Genomic DNA, 22,567 nt, shown 5'->3' on the forward strand with positions numbered 1-22,567 from the left:
ATGTTGGAGTTTTTCACAATTAAATACGGAATGTATCGAGCAAATTTTGCCAGTAACATAAAGTCCAATGTGTCACGAGAAAACAATCTCAGAATCGCTTGGATACATAAAAGCATTTCAGAGTTATTAGCGCATAAAGTGACACGTCAGATTTGAAAAAATTGCTGTGTCCTTAAGGTGTTAAAGAGGTTTTTGAGACTTTGATATTTCTGGCCTATTCTTAGGATGTATTTAATGAGTGGCACCTTCTGGCACCCCAACGATCTGTTGAATGAAGGGGCTTGAGCAACGTGTCTCCTAGATATCTAGTGGAGTTTAGTTTGAATTTGTTTTTGTTTCGGGGCGTGGCTTGGCGGTCGATCCGAATGGCCGCGTGAGTACTGAGCTCCTGCACCAGAATCTACAAAAAAGCTACTAAAGCCTCAGAACCAGCACAACTTCTTGCTGAAATCAGTTCCCCACACAGACCGGAACACTAACCCGACATGCCGAGACGTCGGAGGCCCGTTCCGAGACCTACCAAGCTCACGGACTTCTTCCCGCCACGGCATGCAGAGGAAATCCAAGATGGAGGAGACTCGTGCTCCTTGGCGGGCTCCCTTACCTCCGAACCACCTTCACACTCACCGCATTGCCTCCATAAGGCCACAGCTACTCAGAGGAGAAGTGCCTCGGTCCCGATGACAGCTCCTCCACTCACTGCAGCAAAGACGAGGAAAAAGATACAGGGTTTCCCAGCTTCAGCCCTCGCTCATTCAGGAAGACGGGGGCGCCATCTCCAATCATCAGCACTTACCTCTGCATCTCCGTCGCCGCCATTGCCGAGCTCTAGGAGTTCGTCTCAAGAGAGGCAGAAATGATTTTCTCCGGCACCTCTAGCGACTCAGGTAGGAGAATGTATAACCCCTGGGGGCCCTTTGTCAGAGGGAAACAATTTAGATGATATGCCCTCCTCAGCTAACTTGGTCACAGAGCTTGCAATGAAGACCATGCTTCAGGCTCTTAGCACCTCTCTGCAAGCAGGATTTGCTAAAATGTTACATCCCTTGTCATCAGCAATACAAGATGTAGAACTGAGAGTTCAGCATGCTGAATCCAAACTAAGTGAATTTGTCGTGTCTCATAATGAGATGATTGATGCACACTACGACCTAGAAACAGAAGTTACTCAGTTAAAGGCAAAAATGGCTGACCTAGAGGACAGATCCCGTAGAAACAATATTAAGATCAGAGGGATCCCTGAAGAGGTCGCTGCGTCCGATCTGCTTAAATTTGCACAAGAATTTATTAAAACCATGCTTCCTGGATGTTCCCCGAGGGATATTATTATAGACCGAATTCATAGACTTCCAAAACCAAAACATCTTGCGGACGAAATACCACGCGATGTAATAGCCCGTATTCATTTTTATCATATCAAGGAACAATTGATGTCATCGCTCAAGAAAAAAGAGGCTACGCCAGCACAATATAGTATGATATCCATTTTTACAGATCTCTCAGCGGCGACGATGCAGTTACGAAAATGTTTGGCCCCTATAACAAATGCCCTACGGGTCAACAAGATCTTATACCGCTGGGGATTCCCGGTCCGCCTAATTATTCATCGGAATAATTCTCTACACGTGATCCGAAGCATCTCAGAGGGAGTGGAATTGCTGAAAGCTTGGGACATAACGATACAGCTACAAGAACAACCATCTAACCACCCCCCCCAAAGAATAAGAGATGAATGGCAGATGGTGGATCATCGGAAGCAACACAAAAGATGAAAGAATTGATATGTGTCTTCTTCTCTCCCCTACCTCTGCTGGTCGATGACGTGACGGAATATTCTTCATCGAAGGCTTAACCGAAGCTTAGCTAATATTGGTGTAGTTGCGGTCATGTTGGCCCGACATCAAGCTGACTGTCTTTGCCCCTTTTCTGATGAACAGTTTTATCTGTTCATGGTTCGTGCTAGATTTATATAGAATCTATTGTTCTTTGTTTATTTCTTTTTTATGTTTTTGTGCTAGCAGCAGAGAAACCTATTGTGAATATGATCGGCAGGAAATTAATGAGCTGAACACACTATACACAGGTAAAGGGGAAACAAAATTATTACCTCCTCAGGTAGGACAATACACAGCTTCTCTTTACAGGTATGATGGTTATTAAATTAGCCTCACTTAACGTTAACGGTCTTAACAGTCCGCATAAAAGAGCACATATGTGGCAAGAAGCTAAATCTATAGTATGCGATATTCTATGTGCCCAAGAAACACATTTATTACAAACAGATGCGAATCGCATCAATCACCATTTATTTCCTCATACATTCCAAGCACATTACACGGCCAAGTCCAGGGGAGTTTTAATAGCTGTAAAAAACTCGGTTGCTTTCCAAAAGATTCAGGCCCATATTGACCCAAATGGTAGATACATTATATTAATCTGCATGATTAACAACATAACTTATACAATTGTAAACGTTTATGCTCCCAATCGTCACCAAATTCGTTTCCTTCATAAAATATTCCGAATAGTGAACAAATTTCGCCAAGGAAGGGTGATAATCTGTGGAGACTTTAACGCTATAGTTGATGTTTCTCTGGATACCACGAATCCCACGCGGCAATCTCAGGCTCAACTTGGACCTTTGGTATTAAAACAAGAACTATATGATGTTTGGCGGGCTCAACATAGCACAGAGAAAGATTACTCTTTCTACTCCACAACCCATAATAGCTACTCCCGCATAGATATGTTTCTAGTGGACAAAGAATCGCTCTTTTCTACTACAAAATCGTCTATAGAGACCATTAAATGGTCGGATCATGCGGTAATAACCTTGACAATTGAGGAGAGTAATATAGCCAACCCTACCTACCTCTGGAGATGCAACCCTTTTTTACTGTCCCATTCGGAACATAAACAAACTATTGCTAGTGACCTTCGGGAATACTTCCAACAAAACGACAATTCCCAAATCAATGATTTTACCCTATGGAACGCCCACAAAGCCTTTATTAGAGGTACTCTCATTCGCTTGGGACATATAGTTAAAAAACAGAAAATGGCCTTAATCTCTTCCCTTACAGCAGAAATTCACCACATGGAAACCCAAAATAAAATTAGGCAGACGCCACAAAACGCTGAAAAGCTTTTCACTCTCCGACAACGCCTTAGATGCAGTTTACTCTCAGATTATGAGAAGAACCTCAAAAAAACCAAAACGAGGTATTACTCACAGAACAATAAGGCCGGCAAGCTGCTGGCAGCTAGACTGAAGGCGCAATACCAAAAATCCAAGATCCCATTTCTGACAGATCCCCTCACCCAAATGAAAATAACACACCCCACAGACATTGCTAACCAATTTCGAGCTTTTTATGCTTCTTTATATAATTTGGAAAAAGACCCTTTCTCCCCACATCCGTCGGAAGTAGACATCCAAGCCTTTTTGCAAAAAATAAATCTACCTCACCTTTCTGAGACCCAATTGGCTAGTTTAAATGCCCCGTTCTTAGAAAAGGAAATTTCTGATGTTCTTAAACTAATGCCCAACGGCAAATCCCCTGGCCCAGATGGACTTACCAATATGTATTATAAATCATTACAGGGAACATTATTGCCGTATATGTGTAGATTTTTTCAGAAAGCAATGGACTCGGGATCTTTGCCAGCCGAAAACCAAGCTGCCTTAATCGTCACCATTCCGAAGCCAGGGAAAACTATAGATGCCCCTCAAAACTTTCGTCCTATCTCACTATTAAATGTAGACGTTAAAATATACGCAAAAATACTTGCTATGAGACTGGCCCCCCTACTGCCCACGCTGATCAAGGAAGACCAAGCAGGATTCATAAAGGGTAGACAGGCCTCAGACAATACTCGTAGAGTGCTAGGGATTCTACACACTATAGAACAATCAGAGATACCTTCGGTAATGCTAGCCCTAGACGCTGAAAAAGCGTTTGATCGTATCCATTGGGGATATGCCTTTTCTACGTTGGGAAAGATGGGGTTCAAAGGATGTATAATCGATGCTATCAAAGCTCTATATTCGTGCCCGTCAGCCCAAGTATATACTAACGGACTGCTGTCTGACACTTTCCAAATTACAAACGGTACTAGACAAGGTTGCCCTCTATCCCCCCTTGTGTTTATACTATCTATGGAACCCCTAGCCCACATTCTACGAACACACACAAATATTCATGGTATATGTATTGACAATCAAATTCATACAATCTCCTTATATGCAGATGACATTATACTTTCCTTAGCCTCCCCAGAGGATTCTTTAGAAGCCACCTTAGATTGTATTCAGAAATTTGGGCAAGTCTCACTATACAAATTAAATACCCAGAAGTCCCAAATATTACCACTAAACATTTCTCCCTCTGTACTCCATTTCCTTAAGTATAGATATCCATTTGACTGGAGAGATAAAGGTATCACATACCTGGGTATAACTCTAACAAAATCCCACAAGTCGTTATACAGATCTAACTATGAGCCCCTTTTACAAACAATCCAGGTTGAAATGGCTAGATTACATAAATTTGAAGTGTCTTGGATAGGCAGGATTGCAGCCTTTAAAATGTTATTATTACCTAAACTGTTATACCTGTTTAGAACGGTCCCAATAGCCGTTCCAAAATCCTTCTTCAAATGTATCCAACAAGCTATCATGAAATTTATTTGGTCTTTTCGCAAGCCACGTGTTGCAACACATATTTTGACCAGAGATAGAAGATCAGGGGGATTGGGTATACCAGACATTTATGCCTATTATTCTTCCACTTTGGTGGCACTTTTCAGTCCGGGTTGGGCGGCCAATCTCTCAGTGCCTTGGGTTCAAATAGAAACATCATATGTATATCCTTCTAGCTTGAAAGCCCTCATGTTTCTCGAGTTTTGGAACATAGCCACGCCTTCACAAGTATCCCCATTCACTAAAGCAGCCCTTGGGTGTTGGTCCTATATACAACAACACTCCACTAATCGTACGCCTCTTACCAACTCGCAAGTTCCTTTAGAAGTATTGGAATTGGCCATTCCTCATTTAAATTTAAACAAATGGAAGTTGGGGGGAATCACCCAAATATCGCAGTTGTACTGTAATGATGTATTGAGCTCCTTTGAATATTTAAAGCTCACATACTCCCTTCCAAGAAGCGATTTTTATAAATATCTACAGGTCAGACACTTTATATCAACCTTAAAAAATGTCCATCCTATCTGTAATGCAAAACTTTTCAGCTTGCTGGCCAAAAATACTAAGATACTTAAAGGGGTTTATGATACACTGTCAGGGCACACTGACTTTCGTAAAACTCATAATGTTCTATTATGGGAGCGGATGTTGGGTAAATCATTTGGAGAGGAAACATGGAGGAAAGCATATAACCAGATCCATAGTTCATTGCAATGTAGCTCCCAGGTAGAAGCGGCTTTGAAAACTCATCTACAATGGTACTACACCCCGGATAAATTACATATCATGTTCCCAGATGTTTCAGAAACATGTTGGAGGAGTTGTGGCAATAGAGGCACGCTATTACATGTATTATGGGAATGTCCAGTAATACTAAGCTATTGGAAAGAGGTATTTGCTTTACTAGAGTCCTTGTTTGGAACACGGATTCCTGTATCCCCTCATTTAGCTCTACTGTTCTTAAATATGGAAGACATCCCTCCGAAAGATAGAATACTGTCATGTAAAATATTGGCTATGGCAAAGCTAGTTGTAACTAGGCATTGGAAGAGTGCTGATACACCCACTCAGGCGGAATTGTTGTTACTAATCAATTCTTCTTATGCTTATGAAAGAATAATTGCATATGGCAATCTTAGTTTCCCTAAATTCTCCAACGTCTGGAATTGCTGGATAACCAGCCCTCTATGCCACCAAATATAGCTCTTACACAAGCAACTAATACCATATTATTATTATCATTCTTCTTCATAAGATACCTTTTGAAGATATACAAGCTGCTAGCGATGTTGTTGTTTTGTTATATTGTTGTATTGTTATACTATTTTACCGACACAAAGCTGTTACGATGAATAAGATGCTGTAATTTTTCTATATATATTCAACATGCTGCGACATGTATATTATGCATCTACTCTTTCTGAAAAAATTAATAAAAATGATTGAACAGAATTTGTTTTTGTTTCATGACGGTTTCTTTTCTAGAAGTATCTGTATTATATTCTGTTGGTGTGCTAGTTTAAGAGTAGTTTCCTCCACCATGAAACCATCAAGTATTCATGGGTGCCTCACCCACATATCTTTTAACTTTTTCCTTCATTATTTCATTGCTTTTTCAGATGGAGCGTTCTACACTTCCGAAACCTGTGATGCAGCTAGGCCGCACTATCTCACATCCTGGGCTCCCATTCTACATGCTACCTCTCTGTGGCTTAGAAACACTGGTTTCCTACTTGCAGACTCCGATGAACCTGGCAGCCAGCTTTCCCGACCTGTCACTCCGACTTCTATGGGACAGGAGCACAGTACCAGGGAACCAGTCAAGTCTCCTGAAGATTTGAACTCAGAAAGATTTCACCTAATTCTTGGTATGTGGTTAATATATTAGTCACATACAAATAAGTAGAAAAAAGTACCGGTAGATGGCCACTGCCCAATAGCAGTGAGGTAGATGAAAAGACCAAACCCAATCAGATAAAAAGATCCTTCCTTAATTAACCCTTAAAATACGTAACTAATTTAGATTTATTTATTTTTTTAAATTATTTCCTCTTATTGCTTATTATACAATGATAAAAGACAGCTGAGGTCCTTATCAATTTTGAGATATGCACAGCTCTTCTTCAGGATCATTGGGAGTTAACAGGAGTTTTGTACTCTCCCTCAAAAGACTCTGTAACGTATGGTGGTCATGAACATTTGATAACTGGTCGTTCGGCTGACCGTTATTTCTCCCAATTCCCATTCATTACATACACCCTTAGCAGTGAATGGGTTATAGTTGTTGTTCAGTTTTCAAGTGGTTAAAGCTCCAGTAAACAATTACTTGAATTATCAGAATTTTAATTTATTATTAAGTTTTCATAAATACTGATGCTAAACGTTCTGCTGGACACATGTTTGAATGCAGCCACCTGTCACAAAGCACAATAGTTCCAATTTTAGAGTTTAACCCAACAGTCACTCAAAATTGCAGAAACTGCCCAGAAAGTGTCACTTTTTTTAATGTAGATATTGCATTATGTGTCATGTACATATAGTTGGTGCATGAAGCAGGTGCCTTAACCCGTTAGTGACCGGCCCATAGTCTTTTTACGTCGGTCACTAACGGGCCTTATTCCGATGCCATAGACTTTTTACGTCGCGGCATCGGAATAAGTAAACAGAGCAGGGAGCTGTCAAATCTCCCTGCTCTCAGCTGCCAGAGGTAGCTGAGAGCTGGGAGCGTCCCTGCTCTGCCGGGTGAGATCGATATTAGTATCGATCTCACCCGTTTAACCCCTCAGATGCGGTGCACAATAGCGTGCACCGCACCTGAGTGGTTTTGGAGAGAGGGAGGGAGCTCCCTCTCTCTCCCACCGACACCCGGCGATACGATCGCCGAGTGTCTGTGTCCCCCATGGCAGCCGGGGGCCTAATAAAGGTCCCCAGGTCTGCTTGGACGACTGCCTGCTAGATCATGCCGGAGGCATGACCTAGCAGATGCCTGTCCGTTTTAAACGGACAGGCATAATACACTGCGATACAAAAGTATTGCAGTGTATTATAATAGCGATCGGAGGATCGCATATTAAAGTCCCCTAGTGGGACTAGTAAAAAAGCAAAAAAAATGTTTTAATAAAGTTAATTTAAAAAAAATGTGAAAAAAAAATGAAAAACCCACTTTTTCCCCTTACAAACTGCTTTACTATTAAAAAACCAAAATAAAGTTAAAAAGTTACACATATTTGGTATTGTCACGTCCGTAACGACCCCGACTATAAAGCTATTACATTACTTAACCCGCACGGTGAACGCCGTAAAAAATTAAATCAAAAACGACGGAAAAATTGCTGTTTTCTGTGAATCCTGACTTTAAAAAAATGTGATTAAAAAGTGATCAAAAAGTCGCATCTACTCCAAAATGGTACCAATAAAAACTACAAGTCTTCCCGCAAAAAAAAAGCCCTCATACAACTGCATCGGCGAAAAAATAAAAACGTTACGGCTCTTCAAATATGGAGACACAAAAACAAATAGTTTTGAAAAAAAAGCGTTTTTACTGTGTAAAAGTAGTAAAACATACAAAAACAATACAAATTTGGTATCATTGCAATCGTAACAACCCGCTGAATAAACTTATTGTGTTATTTATACCACACGGTAAACAGCGTACATTTAGGACGCAAAAAAGAGTGGCGAAATTTCAGATTTTTTTCTATCCCCCCCCAAAAAAAGTTAAGAAAAGTTCATGAATAAATTCTATGTACCCCAAAATGGTGCTATTAAAAAGTACAACTTGTCCCGCAAAAAACAAAACCTTATACAGCTATGTCGACGCAAAAATAAAAAAGTTATAGCTCTTCGAATGTGACAATGGAAAAACGTAAAAAATGGCTTGGTCATTAGGGCCCAGAATGCAAGCAGGGGGAAGGGGTTAAACAAGGAATAAAGGAGAAAAGGCACCCAACATTAAATAATATGTACCTCAAAATGGTGCTATTAAAAAATACAACTTGTCCCGCAAAAAACAAGACCTTATACAGCTATGTCGACGCAAAAATAAAAAGTGTATAGCTCTTGGAATGCGACGATGGAAAAACGTAAAAAATAGCCTGGTCATTAAGGTCTAAAATAGGCTGGTCATTAAGGGGTTAAAGAGTGATTGTAGTTACAAAAAGCTTTTGCCCAGCACATTTTGTTGTGATAGTCTCTCTCCTGCTAGTCTGAAGACCACTCACATAGCCGGTCTATGTCAGCCGTCTTCAGCTTGACAAGGAACGGCGTTCACAGCCGAAGGTGCAGGGCGCTCTGCACCTTAGTTTTGGTAACAGTCTGGGTAGTGGCATAGCTGATTTTTAATTCAAGCAGCAGGACGGCAGAAGATAAAGAAGCATAGACCCTAAGGTGAAGGGGGGAGGCAGACCACATGAAGTCCGGGGTAGTAAGGCAGCATTAGAATTCACTGTTTTTGTAGCAATTGTTATTTATTTTTTAAATGGCAGGAAGAAACTCCTTATGCTGCGTTTTTTTAATAAATAAAAATAAAAGCAAATTAGGTGATTGTTATTTCGTACATAAAGGGAATGGATATTTTGTTTTGCTTTTCCTTCATCAGGCTCAGACGACATCTGAGAGGATTGTAGTATCATAGGCTTTTGTTCACATTTGTGTTGGAGTCTCTATTCGGAGTCTATATCGCAAATTCCACAAATTGTGAGTTAATGGGGTCAAGCAGCAGTGGTATCTATCGTACGACGGATACCGCTCCCGGCCTTGGCTCACTTTATAAACGGAAGCCACAAGGCCGATGTGAACAGAGATTTACTGTATTATCTGCCACCGATTTTACTCTTATTTTGTATTCTAATTTTCTCCACAGGAATTTGTGTAGAATTTCTCTGTTGTCTCCCTGTGGATGCCCCTATGGAGAGAATAGCGGCTTGTCTACGGGCTATGAAAGCATTACTTGGGGGTGTCTGGCCCAGAGCCCATGTAGGGGCTAATAAGGTAAATGTTGATCCTTATAAGGTTCCACATAATTAGCGTTCACACTTTATCATATATTGAGCTATCATGTTGTTTTTGAGAGCAGCAGGCGGTAGAGGGGAACAGTAATACAGGCTGTGAGCGAGGATGAGCCTGCTTACATTGAGTTCTATAAAAGCATTCTTGTCCTTGCATCCACTCGCATGGACGAGCCTGCAGGCTGTTTTAGTGTTCCGTCCTACCACCTACGCTCTGTATACACTCCCAGCAACAAAATTAAGCACAAAGTATATGGCAATGTGTGAACACTAAATGTGCTCACACTTCGACTTAATTTTGGATTTGTGTGGAAACCCTTTAACCCCTTAAGGACACGGCCAATTTTGGCCTTGAGGACAGAACTATTTTTTAATATCTCCCTCTTTGCATCCTGACGCTCATAACTGTTTTATTTTTTGTACGACTTAGTTGTATGAGACTTTCTTTTTTGCGGGACGAGTTGTACGTACCATTTTTGACATCGTTTAATTTCTATAAATTTTTATTTTGGCAAAAAAAAGAAGTTCCGCTGCAGTTTTATTATTTTAATTTTTTACACCATACACCGATCACATAAATAATGTTATACATTTGTTGTACAGGTTGTGACGGTCTTGACATTAAATAAATAGAAATGTCAGCTCACCCTCCCAGGTGCACAAAGAAGACCGCGATCTCCACACTATAGGAACAGCATTCAGGAGGAAAAGATCAGCACTCCTTGTGGAATTTTGAAAATAAATCTTCTTTATTTATTTAGATAGCCAGCGGAAAGCTGAAAAGCTTAAAGTGGACAAAATACATAAAAGAGAGGACGGACGTTTTATGTATTTTGTCCACTTCAAGCTTTTCAGCTTTCCGCTGGCTATCTAAATAAATAAAGAAGATTTATTTTCCAAATTCCACAAGGAGTGCTGATCTTTTCCTCTTGAATACGGTCGTGACAATACCAAATATGTCTATTATTTAAAATTTTGGGACTTATATTTGAAAAAGGTTATTTATTGTAAAAAAAATTGTATTTCTGTGTCTTTTTTTTAACAATTTTTTTTTATTTAACATAAAAAAAAATGTAAAATTAATTTAACTTTTTTTTTAAAATTCCATAGAGGGATTTTTATTTTTATTTTTTAACTGTAATGTACTGGCATATATCTATATGCCAGTACATTAGCCTGTGTACTGATAGTACACAGACAGTTGTTAAGGCATACATCACTATGCCCTAACAGCAAGAAATATGGTCAGACAGCCCTGGGGTCCTTCAATGGGCCCTAGGCTGTCTGGCCATGCAAGTTATGGGCTTTGATCGCATCACAGGAATTTTCTGTGATGCGATCAAAGGGCAGTCCCCCTTCTCTTATTTACTTTAATGCTGCGATCAGCTTTGATCGCGGCATTCAAGGGGTTAACGGCGGGGAGGAGCGGTTTCTCTTCTATCCGTCGTTAGAGCGGGTCTGCGGCTGTGTATTACAGCCGTTGCCCCGCTCATGATTGCGCGCGGACACTGGCTGTCACACAGGACGAGAATGCTACCCGCCGCTCTGGACGAGTATTCTCGTCCTGTGTCTGCAAGTGGTTAAACAACAGTTTTCACTATGCTTGCCCAAGTATATTTGCATACTGTCTAGCACAAAAGCTAAAGTCAATAAACCACTATTGAGTGGTAAAGCAAATTTACTGCCTGAAATAGAACAATTAAAATATTTGTTTAATTGATAAATCATTAAAAATGAGCTATCCTAGCCCTAAACACAATAGAACAGGCTCAGATAGGGCGGTCAGTCATGAAGAGAGGAATACTCGTGTGATGATATTATTCCAACCACCAAGCAAAACCTCTCCCCTAATGATATACTGCACTGACATCCCTCACTCACATAATTTCACATTTTCTTGAGAAAATGTTTGCGCACATCAGTGAACTTCACCAAGGTAATGTTTATTGAACATTACATTGTAATACCAAATACAGTGGTCCCTCAACATGCAATATTAATTGGTTCTGGGAAGACCATTGTATGTTGAAAATATTGTAACGTGAAGCCATTGTAACTTGAGTGACCACTGTACTTGGGAGATTCTTAAATCGAAGGTCCAACTTTTCTGTTTTTTGCCACATGACCTTCAAAATTCTGATTCGCAGAACGCAAAAAAACACATGGAGACTTTTTTTCTGAAAAAACATAGACATTTTTAATTTTTACAAGGAATAAAGGAAAAAAAGAACCACAACATTTGTAAAGAATTTTCTCCTGATTACGACAATGCCCCATATGTGGTAATAAACTTCTGATTGGACCCATGGCAGCGCTCAGAAAGGAAGGCGCGCCATTTGGATTTTGAAGCACGAATTTTGCTGGATTGGTTTTCGGTGCCATGTCGCGTTTGCAACGCCTTGGAGGGACCAAAACAGTAGAAACCCCCCAAAAGTGACCCCATTTTAAAAACACCCCTCAAGGCATTTTTCTAGGGGTATAGTGAGCATTTAGACCCCACAGGTTTTTTGCAGAATTTATTAGAATTAGGCCGCGAAAATTAATATCACAATTTTTTCCACTAAAATGTTGAATGTTCTAATTTTCACAAGGGATAAAGGAGGAAAAAACAACCAATTTTCGTAAAGCGATTTCTCCCGAGTATGGAAATACCCCACATGTGCTCATACGTTTTTTTCATTAGAAATTAATTAACCCTTCAAGGACTGATCCATTTTTTGCTTTCTTATTTTCGTTTTTCACTCCCCGCGTTCTTAGAGCCATAACTTTTTTCTTTTTCCGTGAATAGAGTGGTGTGAGGGCTTATTTCTTGCGGGAGGAGCTGTAGTTTCTATTGACACCATTTAAAGTACCGGTACCATAAAATGGACTGGGAAATTGCAAAAAAATTCTTTGTGGGCTGAAATTGGGAAAAAAATCTGATTCAATTTTTTGGGGGTTTCGTTTTTACATCTTTCGCCGTGCGGTAAAAACGAAATCTTTACTTTATTCTGCGGCTCAATACAATTACGGTGATACCAAGTTGATATTGTTTTTTTTATATTATACTACTTTTACAAAGAAAAATCTATTTGTTAAAATAAAAATTGTCTTGTTTCACCACATTCCGAGAGCCGTAACTTTTTTATTTTTCGGTTGATTGAGCGGTGCGAGGTCTTATTTTTTGCGGGATGAGCTTTAGTTTTTATTGGTACCATTCCTTGGTACATAAAATGTGATCAAAAAGTTGTGTTACATTTTTTTTTGAGAGCTAAGGTGACAAAAAAAAACAGCGATTTTGGCGGTTTAAATTATTTACGTTTTTTACGGTGTTCACCGTGCGGGTTAAATAATTGTATTTTGTAATAGTTCAGCCTTTTACGGACGTAGCAATACCAATTTTGCTTATTTTTTTACATTACATTTTTTTTTTTACTTTCATTTTTTTTTTCTCACTACTAAAAACGTTAATTCTTCTTCACATTTTATTAGTCCCCTTAGGGGACTTGAACCAGCGATCATTGGATCGCTGGTACAATATACTGCAATACTAATTTATTGCAGTATATTGTTATTTTTACAGGCTTCTGTAACCGCACGATCGCTGTTCCTGTCTGTTAGTCCCGGGTATCAGCAGTAATACACAGCTGACACCTGCAGCATATGGAGCGGGCTCAGCACGTGAGCCCGCTCCATACATAACCCCGGCACCATGACGTGCAATTAAGTCATAGTGCGCAAAGAGGTTAATGCACAGCGGATGGTGTGAATATTGCAATTTTTTGCTGATATGCCATTTTAGTGCATAATATGTTGTGCCCAGTTTGTGCCACTGAAGACAAATACCTCATAAAACGTTAAGCGGGTTCTCCCGGGTATGGCGATGCTATATATGTGGGCACAAACTGCTGTTTGGGCACGCTGCAGGGCTCAGAAGCGAGGGAGCGCCATTTTGCTTTTGGAGCGCAGATTTTGCTTGGTAATAGTTCTGTTTGGGATTTTACTGGTATTTCAGTTTATAATATGGGGGTATGTGTAATCTGTGCGGAGCACATCAGGGCATAATAAGAGGGTATAATAATGGGGAAAATAAATAATATTTCATAGATATGTGGTCAGTATCCGCTTTTGGAACGCTCTGCACATTTTGCATCGCCATATTCTGAGAGCCAGAACTCTTTTATTTTTTCTCCTCCGGAGCTGTGTGAGGGCTTATTTGTTGCGGGACAATCTGTAGTTTTCATTTGTACCATTTTGGGGTACATGCGATTTTTTTTTTATCACCTTTTTATTCACTTTTTGCGCAAGCCGGGTGACCAAAAACCAGCAATTCAGACAATGTTTTTTCGTTTGTTTGTTTTTTGCGGCGTTCACAGTGCGCTATAAATTCCAATTTTACTTTATTCTGCGGGTCGGTACGATTGCGGCGATACCATATGAATATAGTTTTTTTATGTTTTGCAGCGTTTGCGCAATGGAATCACCTTTTTTTTACAAAATAATTTATTTTTTGTGTCACCATATTCTGAGAGCCATAACTTTTTTATTTTTTAGTCAAAAAAGCTGTGTAAGGGCTTGTTTTTTGTGGGACGGGTTGTAGTTTTTATTGGTACTATTTTTGTGTACATGCAACTTTTTGATCACTTTTTATTCTCTATTTTGGGAGGGGTGGTGACCAAAAAAATAGCGATTCTGTTGTAGTTTTTTATTGTTTTGTTTTTTTTGGGGTGTTCATCGTGCGGGAAAAATAACATTATAGTTTTATAGTTTGGGTCGTTACGAACGCGGTGATACCAAATATGTGTACTTTTTTTTACGTGTTCATTTTTTTCCTATAATGAAAGTCTTATTATAGGAAAAAAAGCATTTTTTGTTTATGTAACTTATAACTTTTATTTTTACACTTTTTTTTAAAAATATTTTTATTACCTTTTTTTTTACTTTTTTTACTTGTCCCACTACGGGACATTTAGACTTGCAGCTCTGATCGCTGCTGGAATACATTACACTACACACGTAGTGTAATGTATTCTAACTGTCATTGTGACATGACAGTCAAACTGACAGGAAGCCTAGGAGGACCAACCGGAGGCTGCTCCTCCTAGGCTTCCATACATGGTAACCCGTAGGCCATTGTCTGCCCTCCGATTGCCACGACAAGCCCCCCGATGTGCTTCAAACGCCTTAAATGCGGCGAGCGCAATCGGTCGCCGCATTTATGGAGTTAATTACCAAAATCGGCAGCGATGGTCCACTGACTGGCAAGACTGAAGTGTCAGCTGTTGGGGACAGCTGACCTCCGGTTCACGGACACTGTCCGTTAGGACAGTGTGCGTCGGGAACTGCTCCGCAACTCCGCATTGCCTTTTATATAGTTTAAGGTCAAACATTTTGTCTAGCCTTCCACAAGCTTCTCACAATAAGTTGCTGGAATTTTGGCCCATTCCTCCTGACAGAACTGGTGTAACTGAGTCAGGTTTGTAGGCCTCCTTGCTCTCACATGCTTTTTCAGTTCAGCCCATAAATGTTCTATGGGCTTGATGTCTGGCTTTGTAATGGCCGCTTCGTTGCCTTCAATTTGTTGTCCTTAAGCCATGTTGACACAATTTTGGAAGTATGCTTGGGGTCATTGTCCATTTGGAAGACCCATATGCACCCAAGCTTTAACTTCCTGGCTCATGTCTTGAGATGTTGCTTCAATATCTCCACATAATTTTCCGTCCTTATAATGGCATCTATTTTGTGAAGTGCGCCAGTCCCTTCTACAGCAAAGCACCCCCGCAACATAGTGCTGCCACTACCGTGTTTAACAGTTGGAATGGTGTTCTTTGGCTTGCAAGCCTCACCCTTTGTCCTCCATACATATCAATGTCATTATGGTCAAACCGCCATAAAAAAGCCAGGTTATAGTTTGCAACTGCACCTTTTTGGAGATAGGTCCTCTGTTCTGAGGAAACAAAAATGGAACTGTTTGGCCATAATGACCTTTATTATGCATGGAGGAAAAAGGGGGAGGCTTGCGAGCCAAAGAACTCCACCTGTTCTGCCAGGAGAAATGGGCCAAAATTCCAGCAACTTATTGTGAGAAGCTTGTGGAAGGCTACACAAAATGTTTGACCAGAGTTAGACTATTTAAAATCAATGCTGCCAAATACTAACCGCCTGTATGAAAACCTTTGAGCCACTGGGAATGTGATGAAAGTAATAAAAGCTGAAATAAATCATTGTCTCTAGTATTATTCTGACATTTCACATTCTGGAAATATAGTAGTGATCCTAACTGACCTAAGAGACGGAATGTGTACTAGGTTTAAATGTTAGGAATCTTGAATGAATTTGGCATAGGTCTATGTACACTTATGACTTTAACTGTATTAAACAATTTTGTTTGTGATTCATGTACCAATTAGAGACGTAATATCTATCTTATTGCATTATTTTTTTTATGATGATAATACTACACACTGGATGTGGGCATATTATGTCGAATTACTTTATATGATTGGATTGTTCCAAGTTTTCATGTTTTTCATATTATTATATGCGCTACAAAATGTTAATAAAAACAAATTTGAAATAAAATGCTCACTTCACCCCTAGATAAATGCCTTGAGGGGTGTAGTTTCCATAATGGGGACACTTCTGGGGGGGTTTCCACTGTACTGGTACCTCAGGGGCATTAGAAATGCAACATGGCATCCGCAAACCATTCCTGTAAAATCTGCGCGCTCGTTCCGTTATGAGCCCTACCGTATGCCCAAACAGCAGTTTACGACCACATATGGGGTGTTGCCGTACTCGGGATAAATTGTATAACAGATTTTGGTGAGCTTTTTCTCCCATATTCATTGCGAAAATTTATAATTTTAACCCAAGAGTTATTGATGCCCCTGTGTCCAGGTCAAATTTTCCATTTCTGATATGCACTTCTTTAAACTATAATATTTTTGGAACCGCTTTGAATGTCACAACTATTTTTACTTTTTTGTTTTTACAAGACTTTCATTTTCTAGATAAGTTGAATTAATTCCATGTTTTAAATTTTTATTACAAGCGGACAAATCACAATTTTTGGAAAAAACAACACTTTTTTGCAATTTTTTTATGTTGTATGTATCTATATTATATCGATATAAATAAATAAATATATATATATATATATATATATACATATATATATATATATATATATATATATATATATACACACACACACACTGTACAGCTCTGTAACAATCAGTAGTCTTCCCCCTCCATAACCTTGGATCGCTGTGAGCAGAGAGTGAGGAGTTCTATAAGGCTATGTTCACGCGGTCTGGCGTGAAAAAAAGTGTTCTGACATCGGGGATTTAGCTCCCAGTCGGAGTTTAGATGGTGCTACAGCAGAAGGGGGGGTTGATGGTATATACAGTGGGGAAGCTTGCTATCTACAGGGATGGCACGATTTACAGTGGGAATGTTGAGACATCGGGGGCTCCCTCTAGGAGCCGGAATCCAGAGCGCTGGCCTGGGATTTCCGCTCCTAGATAAAACTTAGGTGGCGCTATCTACAGGGGGTTTTGCAGGGGGTTATGTGTGGCGTTGTCTATAGTGGGGGGTGTATTCCGGGGCTCTTAAAGCCCCGGCAGACATGAGAGTGCAGCGCTGCTCACATTGAAGCAGTATTGCACTCATTAATCCCCCTTCCAGGCTGCCAACGTTTACATACGTGACAACTGCACGGGGCATCGGCCGTATGGCAGTCGTGAAGGGGTTAAGCTTAAACTGTTATTAACTAATTTGTGTGGTATGAAAATACAATTTTTAAAAATGCTAAGTTTTTTAAACATGCGATAAATTTTGGTATTTTTCACATAAAAACTGAAAATCTATTGACCGAAATTTACCAGTAACATAAAGTACAATGTGTCACTCCAGAATCGCTTGGATAAGCGAAAACCTTAAAAAGTTATTTCCACATAAAGTTACACGTGTCAGATTAAAAAAATGTAACTTTTTCAGAAAGGCCAAAACTGGCTGCGATGGTAAGGGGTTAAATTTATGCTTCTATGGAATTTACTCATTTTTTTAATTACTCCATTTATGATTATCATGTTGTTACAGCACGTGTCCGCTCTTTTGCAGTTACATGGCTGTTTTAGGAGCCTATGTCTGCTGATCATAGAAAGCATTATAGCGCAAGCAGCAATTTGTATTTTGCTGGGTGACGTACATGACAATGCAATTTAAATTTCCTTCCACTGCGCTGCTGTTTTATTGGAAAGCGCAAATTCAAGCCTTTAAGAATGTGTAGAAGTATAAAAATGAATGGCAAAAAAAAGAACAATCAGTGGTGATTGAGACGTGGATGCTTGTACTCCACAGAGCAGTACTTAAAAAGCAAGCGGTCTCCTCTGCCCTAAGGGTTCATTAAGTCTGTCCTTGTATTCACCAGGAACTCGCTATTGAGTTGATTTCTGTATTGCACCGATTGCTGCTAATGCGAGAGTCCTCAGAAATACAGTTATTGGCCTTGGAAGTTGGGAAACAGATCTTGAATGCAGCTCAAGAACATGTACAAGAGAGAAGGAGAAGCGCTGAAGGTAGGTCATTGAGGGTCAAGGATACCACCTGAACAGCACAGCGGTGCAATAGGGCAAGTTTCCCTGCACAATAATTATTCATTTTATCAAATCCCTTGATGAAACATGTTGGGTAAGAAACAGAAATATTTGTAGTGCTTTCAAGGTAAAGCCGTCAGAGAGGGCGACTTTTATCAGTGTTAACAGCCTGCATTTTAGCAAAGAGTCAAACAGGAGAGGAATAGGGCAACGTAAGGAAATGATCATTACCTGAAGGTGTCTGGAGAAAAGAAGGAATGTGATAAAAAGGTGACATGTTTTTTTGATTTACAATATTAAACTACATGTCATGTTTATTTGAGGTTTGTATGGCTGACAGTTGTTACTGAGTAACCAAGTACAGTGTATGTAAAACAATACTCTAGTCAAAGTCAGGACTATGTGTTTCACAAAATGACTAGCAAAACTTAAAAAAACATCAGTATTCTGTCATCGATGTTCTTGATTTTAGTCTACCTCCTTTGTTTCCATTTTTATTTAGTCGATGATGGAGCTGAGGAAAAGGAAACCTTGCCAGAGTTTGGGGAAGGACATGATACTGGTGGCTTGGTGGCTGGGCGTTCTCTTGTGCTTGGTGCATTGGAGTTGTGCCTTTGTATCCTCATCAGACAATTACCCCAGCTCAGTCCTCGCCTTTCAGGAAGCTTTAGTGGAAGAAATGCAACAAAACAACCTCTGTCACATGATTCAAGCTTGCTCATTTCTGCATCTCTGAGCATTCTGGCTGACCTGCCATCTCTCTGTTCTCCAGAAGGTGAGTGAAAACAATTGTTGATCTTGGGTGCTCAACTAATGGATTAAAACTTATTTTTGCCCTACTGTAAAGTATGCAACAGATTTATGGTATTTACCTTTGGAGCATGTTGAAAAACTGTAGACCACCGTTTCTAATGCCTATAGACTGCTGCAGTGGATTTGTTTTTCTTGCTGATTCCTTGCTGTAGTTGCTTTTGGGATTCAAGTCTTTTTACCAGTCTCCTTTCTAATAGTTCTGTATCCTAACCATTTCCTTCTACAGGCAGTGTGTCAATCCTTCCCACTCTGCTGTACCTAGTGGTGGGTGTTTTGCAGTACACCGCTGAAAAAAACCCTGATGGGCGACTATCCCTAGCAGTAACTTCTGCCTTGCAAGCTCTTAAAGCTATTGTGTCATCTCCGATGTCACGAGTAGAGAAGACCAGATCCTCATGGACCGGTCTTTTACACAGTTCTGCTTCCTCCATACTCCAGTCCTGGGATTCAGGTATGTTATTTGCCAGTGACAAATTGTAATATCCAGAATTATTCTTATAACTGATTATGTATCATTTTCTCTAGGTGAAGAAAAGGACAGACTAGCCCTGCTTACTGCTATAACAATATTCATTCTGTCTGCCAATCCAGAGGTGATGTCTGAGCCCAGACTCCAGAATTCCTGTCTACGGAGATTTCATGATAGCACTGACAACAAGGACCCTAATGTAAGCTGTTGCAGAGATTTTTGGAAATATTCTAGAGGACCTGTGACCCTTTTTTTTTTCTAATGAAATACTCCTAGGGAAGGAGTGGTCAACTCTTACATTTAAACAAAAACATAACAAATAAGGTCTAATATAAGTCTATTTATTAGTATAATCTGCTGATATAATAGTAGATTCTATGTTTTAATAATGCCACAAGGTGTTGTCAAGTTCAATTTATAGCCTTGTTAATTTCCACTTTTCATTTTTTTAGGAGCAGTTAAAATCCTACCGGCTGATCTTGTCCATTTTCCAGCATCCTGCTCATGATGTCGTTGCCCCATATATTCGTGACTTAGCACCTCGTGTCGTTCGTCACCTAAGTCATGCTGATAGCAGAAAACCTCAAAGTCAGGCTGAGCTCTTAGTTCTGCAGGAAGGTGTGAGGCTGCTGCAGGCTCTCATCACTGCCAGTGAGGAAAAGAACCGTAAGTGTCAGATTTACAGATACGACAACTTTTGAGAAGGGACATCAGTGAGATTCTGAAAAAGGACGTAGGAAGAGGCCCATCGGCCAGTTTTATTTGGCAAATCTACAGCATTTGAATCACAAATAGTGCATATGACCACCTTCACCACACCCCAAAATAATACAGGCCCCCTAAACGAATACAATCTCAGATCCCTAAACTAATAGACCCCGGACCAGACCATTCTAAAGTCATACAGACCCAGACCGGACTCCCTAAAGTAATACAGATAACAGCCCTGGTAAAATAATATAACCCAACTAAATTATTACAGACCTCAGACCACACTCCGCAGATCCTCACCTCTCCTTGTTCCTGCAGCTTGGAATCCTCTTAAAGAGGCTCCATCACCACATTATAAGTGGCCTATATTGTACATGATGTGATCGGCGCTGTAATGTAGATTACTGCAGAGTTTTTTATTTAGAAAAACAATCATTTTTGACGGAGTTATGACCTTTTTTAGCTTTATGCTAATGAGTTTCTCAATGGACAACTGGCTGTGTTTTACTTTTTGACCAAGTGGGCGTTGTACAGAGGAGTGTATGACGCTGACCAATCAGCGTCATACACTTCTCCTCATTCATTTACACTGCAGATAGCGATATAGCTATATCGCTATGTGCAGCCACATAAAAACACTATAGCATTACTGCAGTGTCCTGACAATGAATATACATTACCTCCAGCCAGGACAGGATGTGTATTCAGAATCCTGACCACTTCTGTAGTGTCTGTGTGAGACTACAGCACAGCGAGATCTCGCTGTAAATGACAGTGTCACGACGCGGGGTGTGGACCCACAGGGCCGTACCGCGTAGCGGGGTAGCAGCTGGCCAACAAGGTACAAAACATTGTCTATAGTTCTGAACGGGTACCTGAGGCAATGTAGACAGTGGCAGGAACACGACTTGGCTTTAACAGCAGGTGACGACGCGGATGCAGCGGGAGGACACGACTTGGCTTTCACAGCAGGTGACGCCGCGGATGCAGCGGGAAGACACTACTTGGCTTTCTCAGCAGGTGACGATAGTACGGGAAGCAGGGTACAGGCAGCAGGAACGGGTAACACTGGGAACTAGAAAACACTGGGAGACCTTTAGCAAGACAAACTAGGGTATACAATAACGCTCAGGCAAGGAACCAGTGGGCAGAGCCCCTTTTTATAGTCCAGCAGCCATTTGGGCTGATAATTGATTTTTGACAGCTGGACGTGTACTGGCCCTTTAAGGCGATGCACGCGCGGGCGCGCGCGCCCTGCGGGAAACACAACGAGGACCCGGAAGAGAGTGCCGGCGTCTGCCAGGGGGAGGAGGATGCCGAGCAGAGAGATTTCCATGGCTGGGATCGTCAGGGGGTGAGATAGGACGGCGACCCCCGGCCGTGGACCTAACAGACAGTTTACATAGTAATCTCGCGAGACTACGCCTGCTATGCTTTAACTAACAGAGAAGTGCAGAGAAGTGGTCAGGATTCTGAATAGACATCACGTCCTGGCTGGAGGTAATGTATATTCATTGTCAGGACACTGCAGTAACGTTATAGTGTGTTTATGTGGCTGCACATATCGATATAGCTATATCGCTATCTGCAGTGTAAATGAATGGGGAGAAGTGTATGAAGCTGATTGGTCAGCGTCATACACTCCTCTGTACAATGCCCACTTGGTCAAAAAGTAAAACACGCCCAGTTGTCCATTGAGAAACTAGTTAGCATAAAGATAATATAGGTTATAACTCTGTCAAAAATTATCGTTTTTCTAAATAAAAAACACTGCTGTAATCTACATTATAGCGCCGATCACATCATGTACACGATAGGGAATTTATAATCTGGTGACAGAGCCTCTTTAACTACTGGGCAACGTCGCAGACATTGTCCTAATGCAAGGTCTGGCATTAGGACAATGAATGTTGCAACGCCTGGGAGTGAAGAGGACTGCAGGCATTAGGAGAGGTGAGTATATTTTAACAAGGACATGGGTGACCTGTGAGACCTGACCGCTCTTCCGGGAGATCTACCTTTTTTTCGGAGTCTGATGGATTTTCCGCAAGAGTTGCAAAGCATTTGTACACTCCTCAACATTGAAATTGCAACACCAGGAAGGGCAAGCCGTATGGTTATGCAAATCAAGGAAGAAGCAGGTGCCGCTAAGATCTGCAAATGATCAAATTTTCAAGCACTTAGCTCTAATCTGTGGCATGTGGGAGGGGAATAAAACCAGATTGAAAGCAAAGTTTTTTAGCCACATGAAACCACAACAATTGGATCAAGTAGTGTGGGATGA

At 40.6% G+C, this 22,567-nt stretch overlaps 1 protein-coding gene across 3 annotated transcripts in view; it reads left to right on the top strand.

Annotated features, from left to right (window-relative positions):
- HEATR5A (HEAT repeat containing 5A) overlaps window positions 1–22,567 on the top strand; it is a 191,630-nt gene that overhangs the window by 155,879 nt on the left and 13,184 nt on the right. For all 3 annotated transcript variants that reach the window (XM_075844387.1, XM_075844388.1, XM_075844389.1), the window contains 7 exons: window positions 6,325–6,573; window positions 9,567–9,694; window positions 18,125–18,272; window positions 18,793–19,065; window positions 19,330–19,554; window positions 19,629–19,771; window positions 20,025–20,238. In XM_075844387.1, the coding sequence (XP_075700502.1) occupies window positions 6,325–6,573; window positions 9,567–9,694; window positions 18,125–18,272; window positions 18,793–19,065; window positions 19,330–19,554; window positions 19,629–19,771; window positions 20,025–20,238 (1,380 nt within the window). The remainder of the gene's footprint in view (window positions 1–6,324; window positions 6,574–9,566; window positions 9,695–18,124; window positions 18,273–18,792; window positions 19,066–19,329; window positions 19,555–19,628; window positions 19,772–20,024; window positions 20,239–22,567) is intronic.

This window comes from Rhinoderma darwinii, chromosome 12 (assembly GCF_050947455.1).
Source record: "Rhinoderma darwinii isolate aRhiDar2 chromosome 12, aRhiDar2.hap1, whole genome shotgun sequence".
Taxonomy (NCBI): domain Eukaryota; kingdom Metazoa; phylum Chordata; class Amphibia; order Anura; family Rhinodermatidae; genus Rhinoderma; species Rhinoderma darwinii.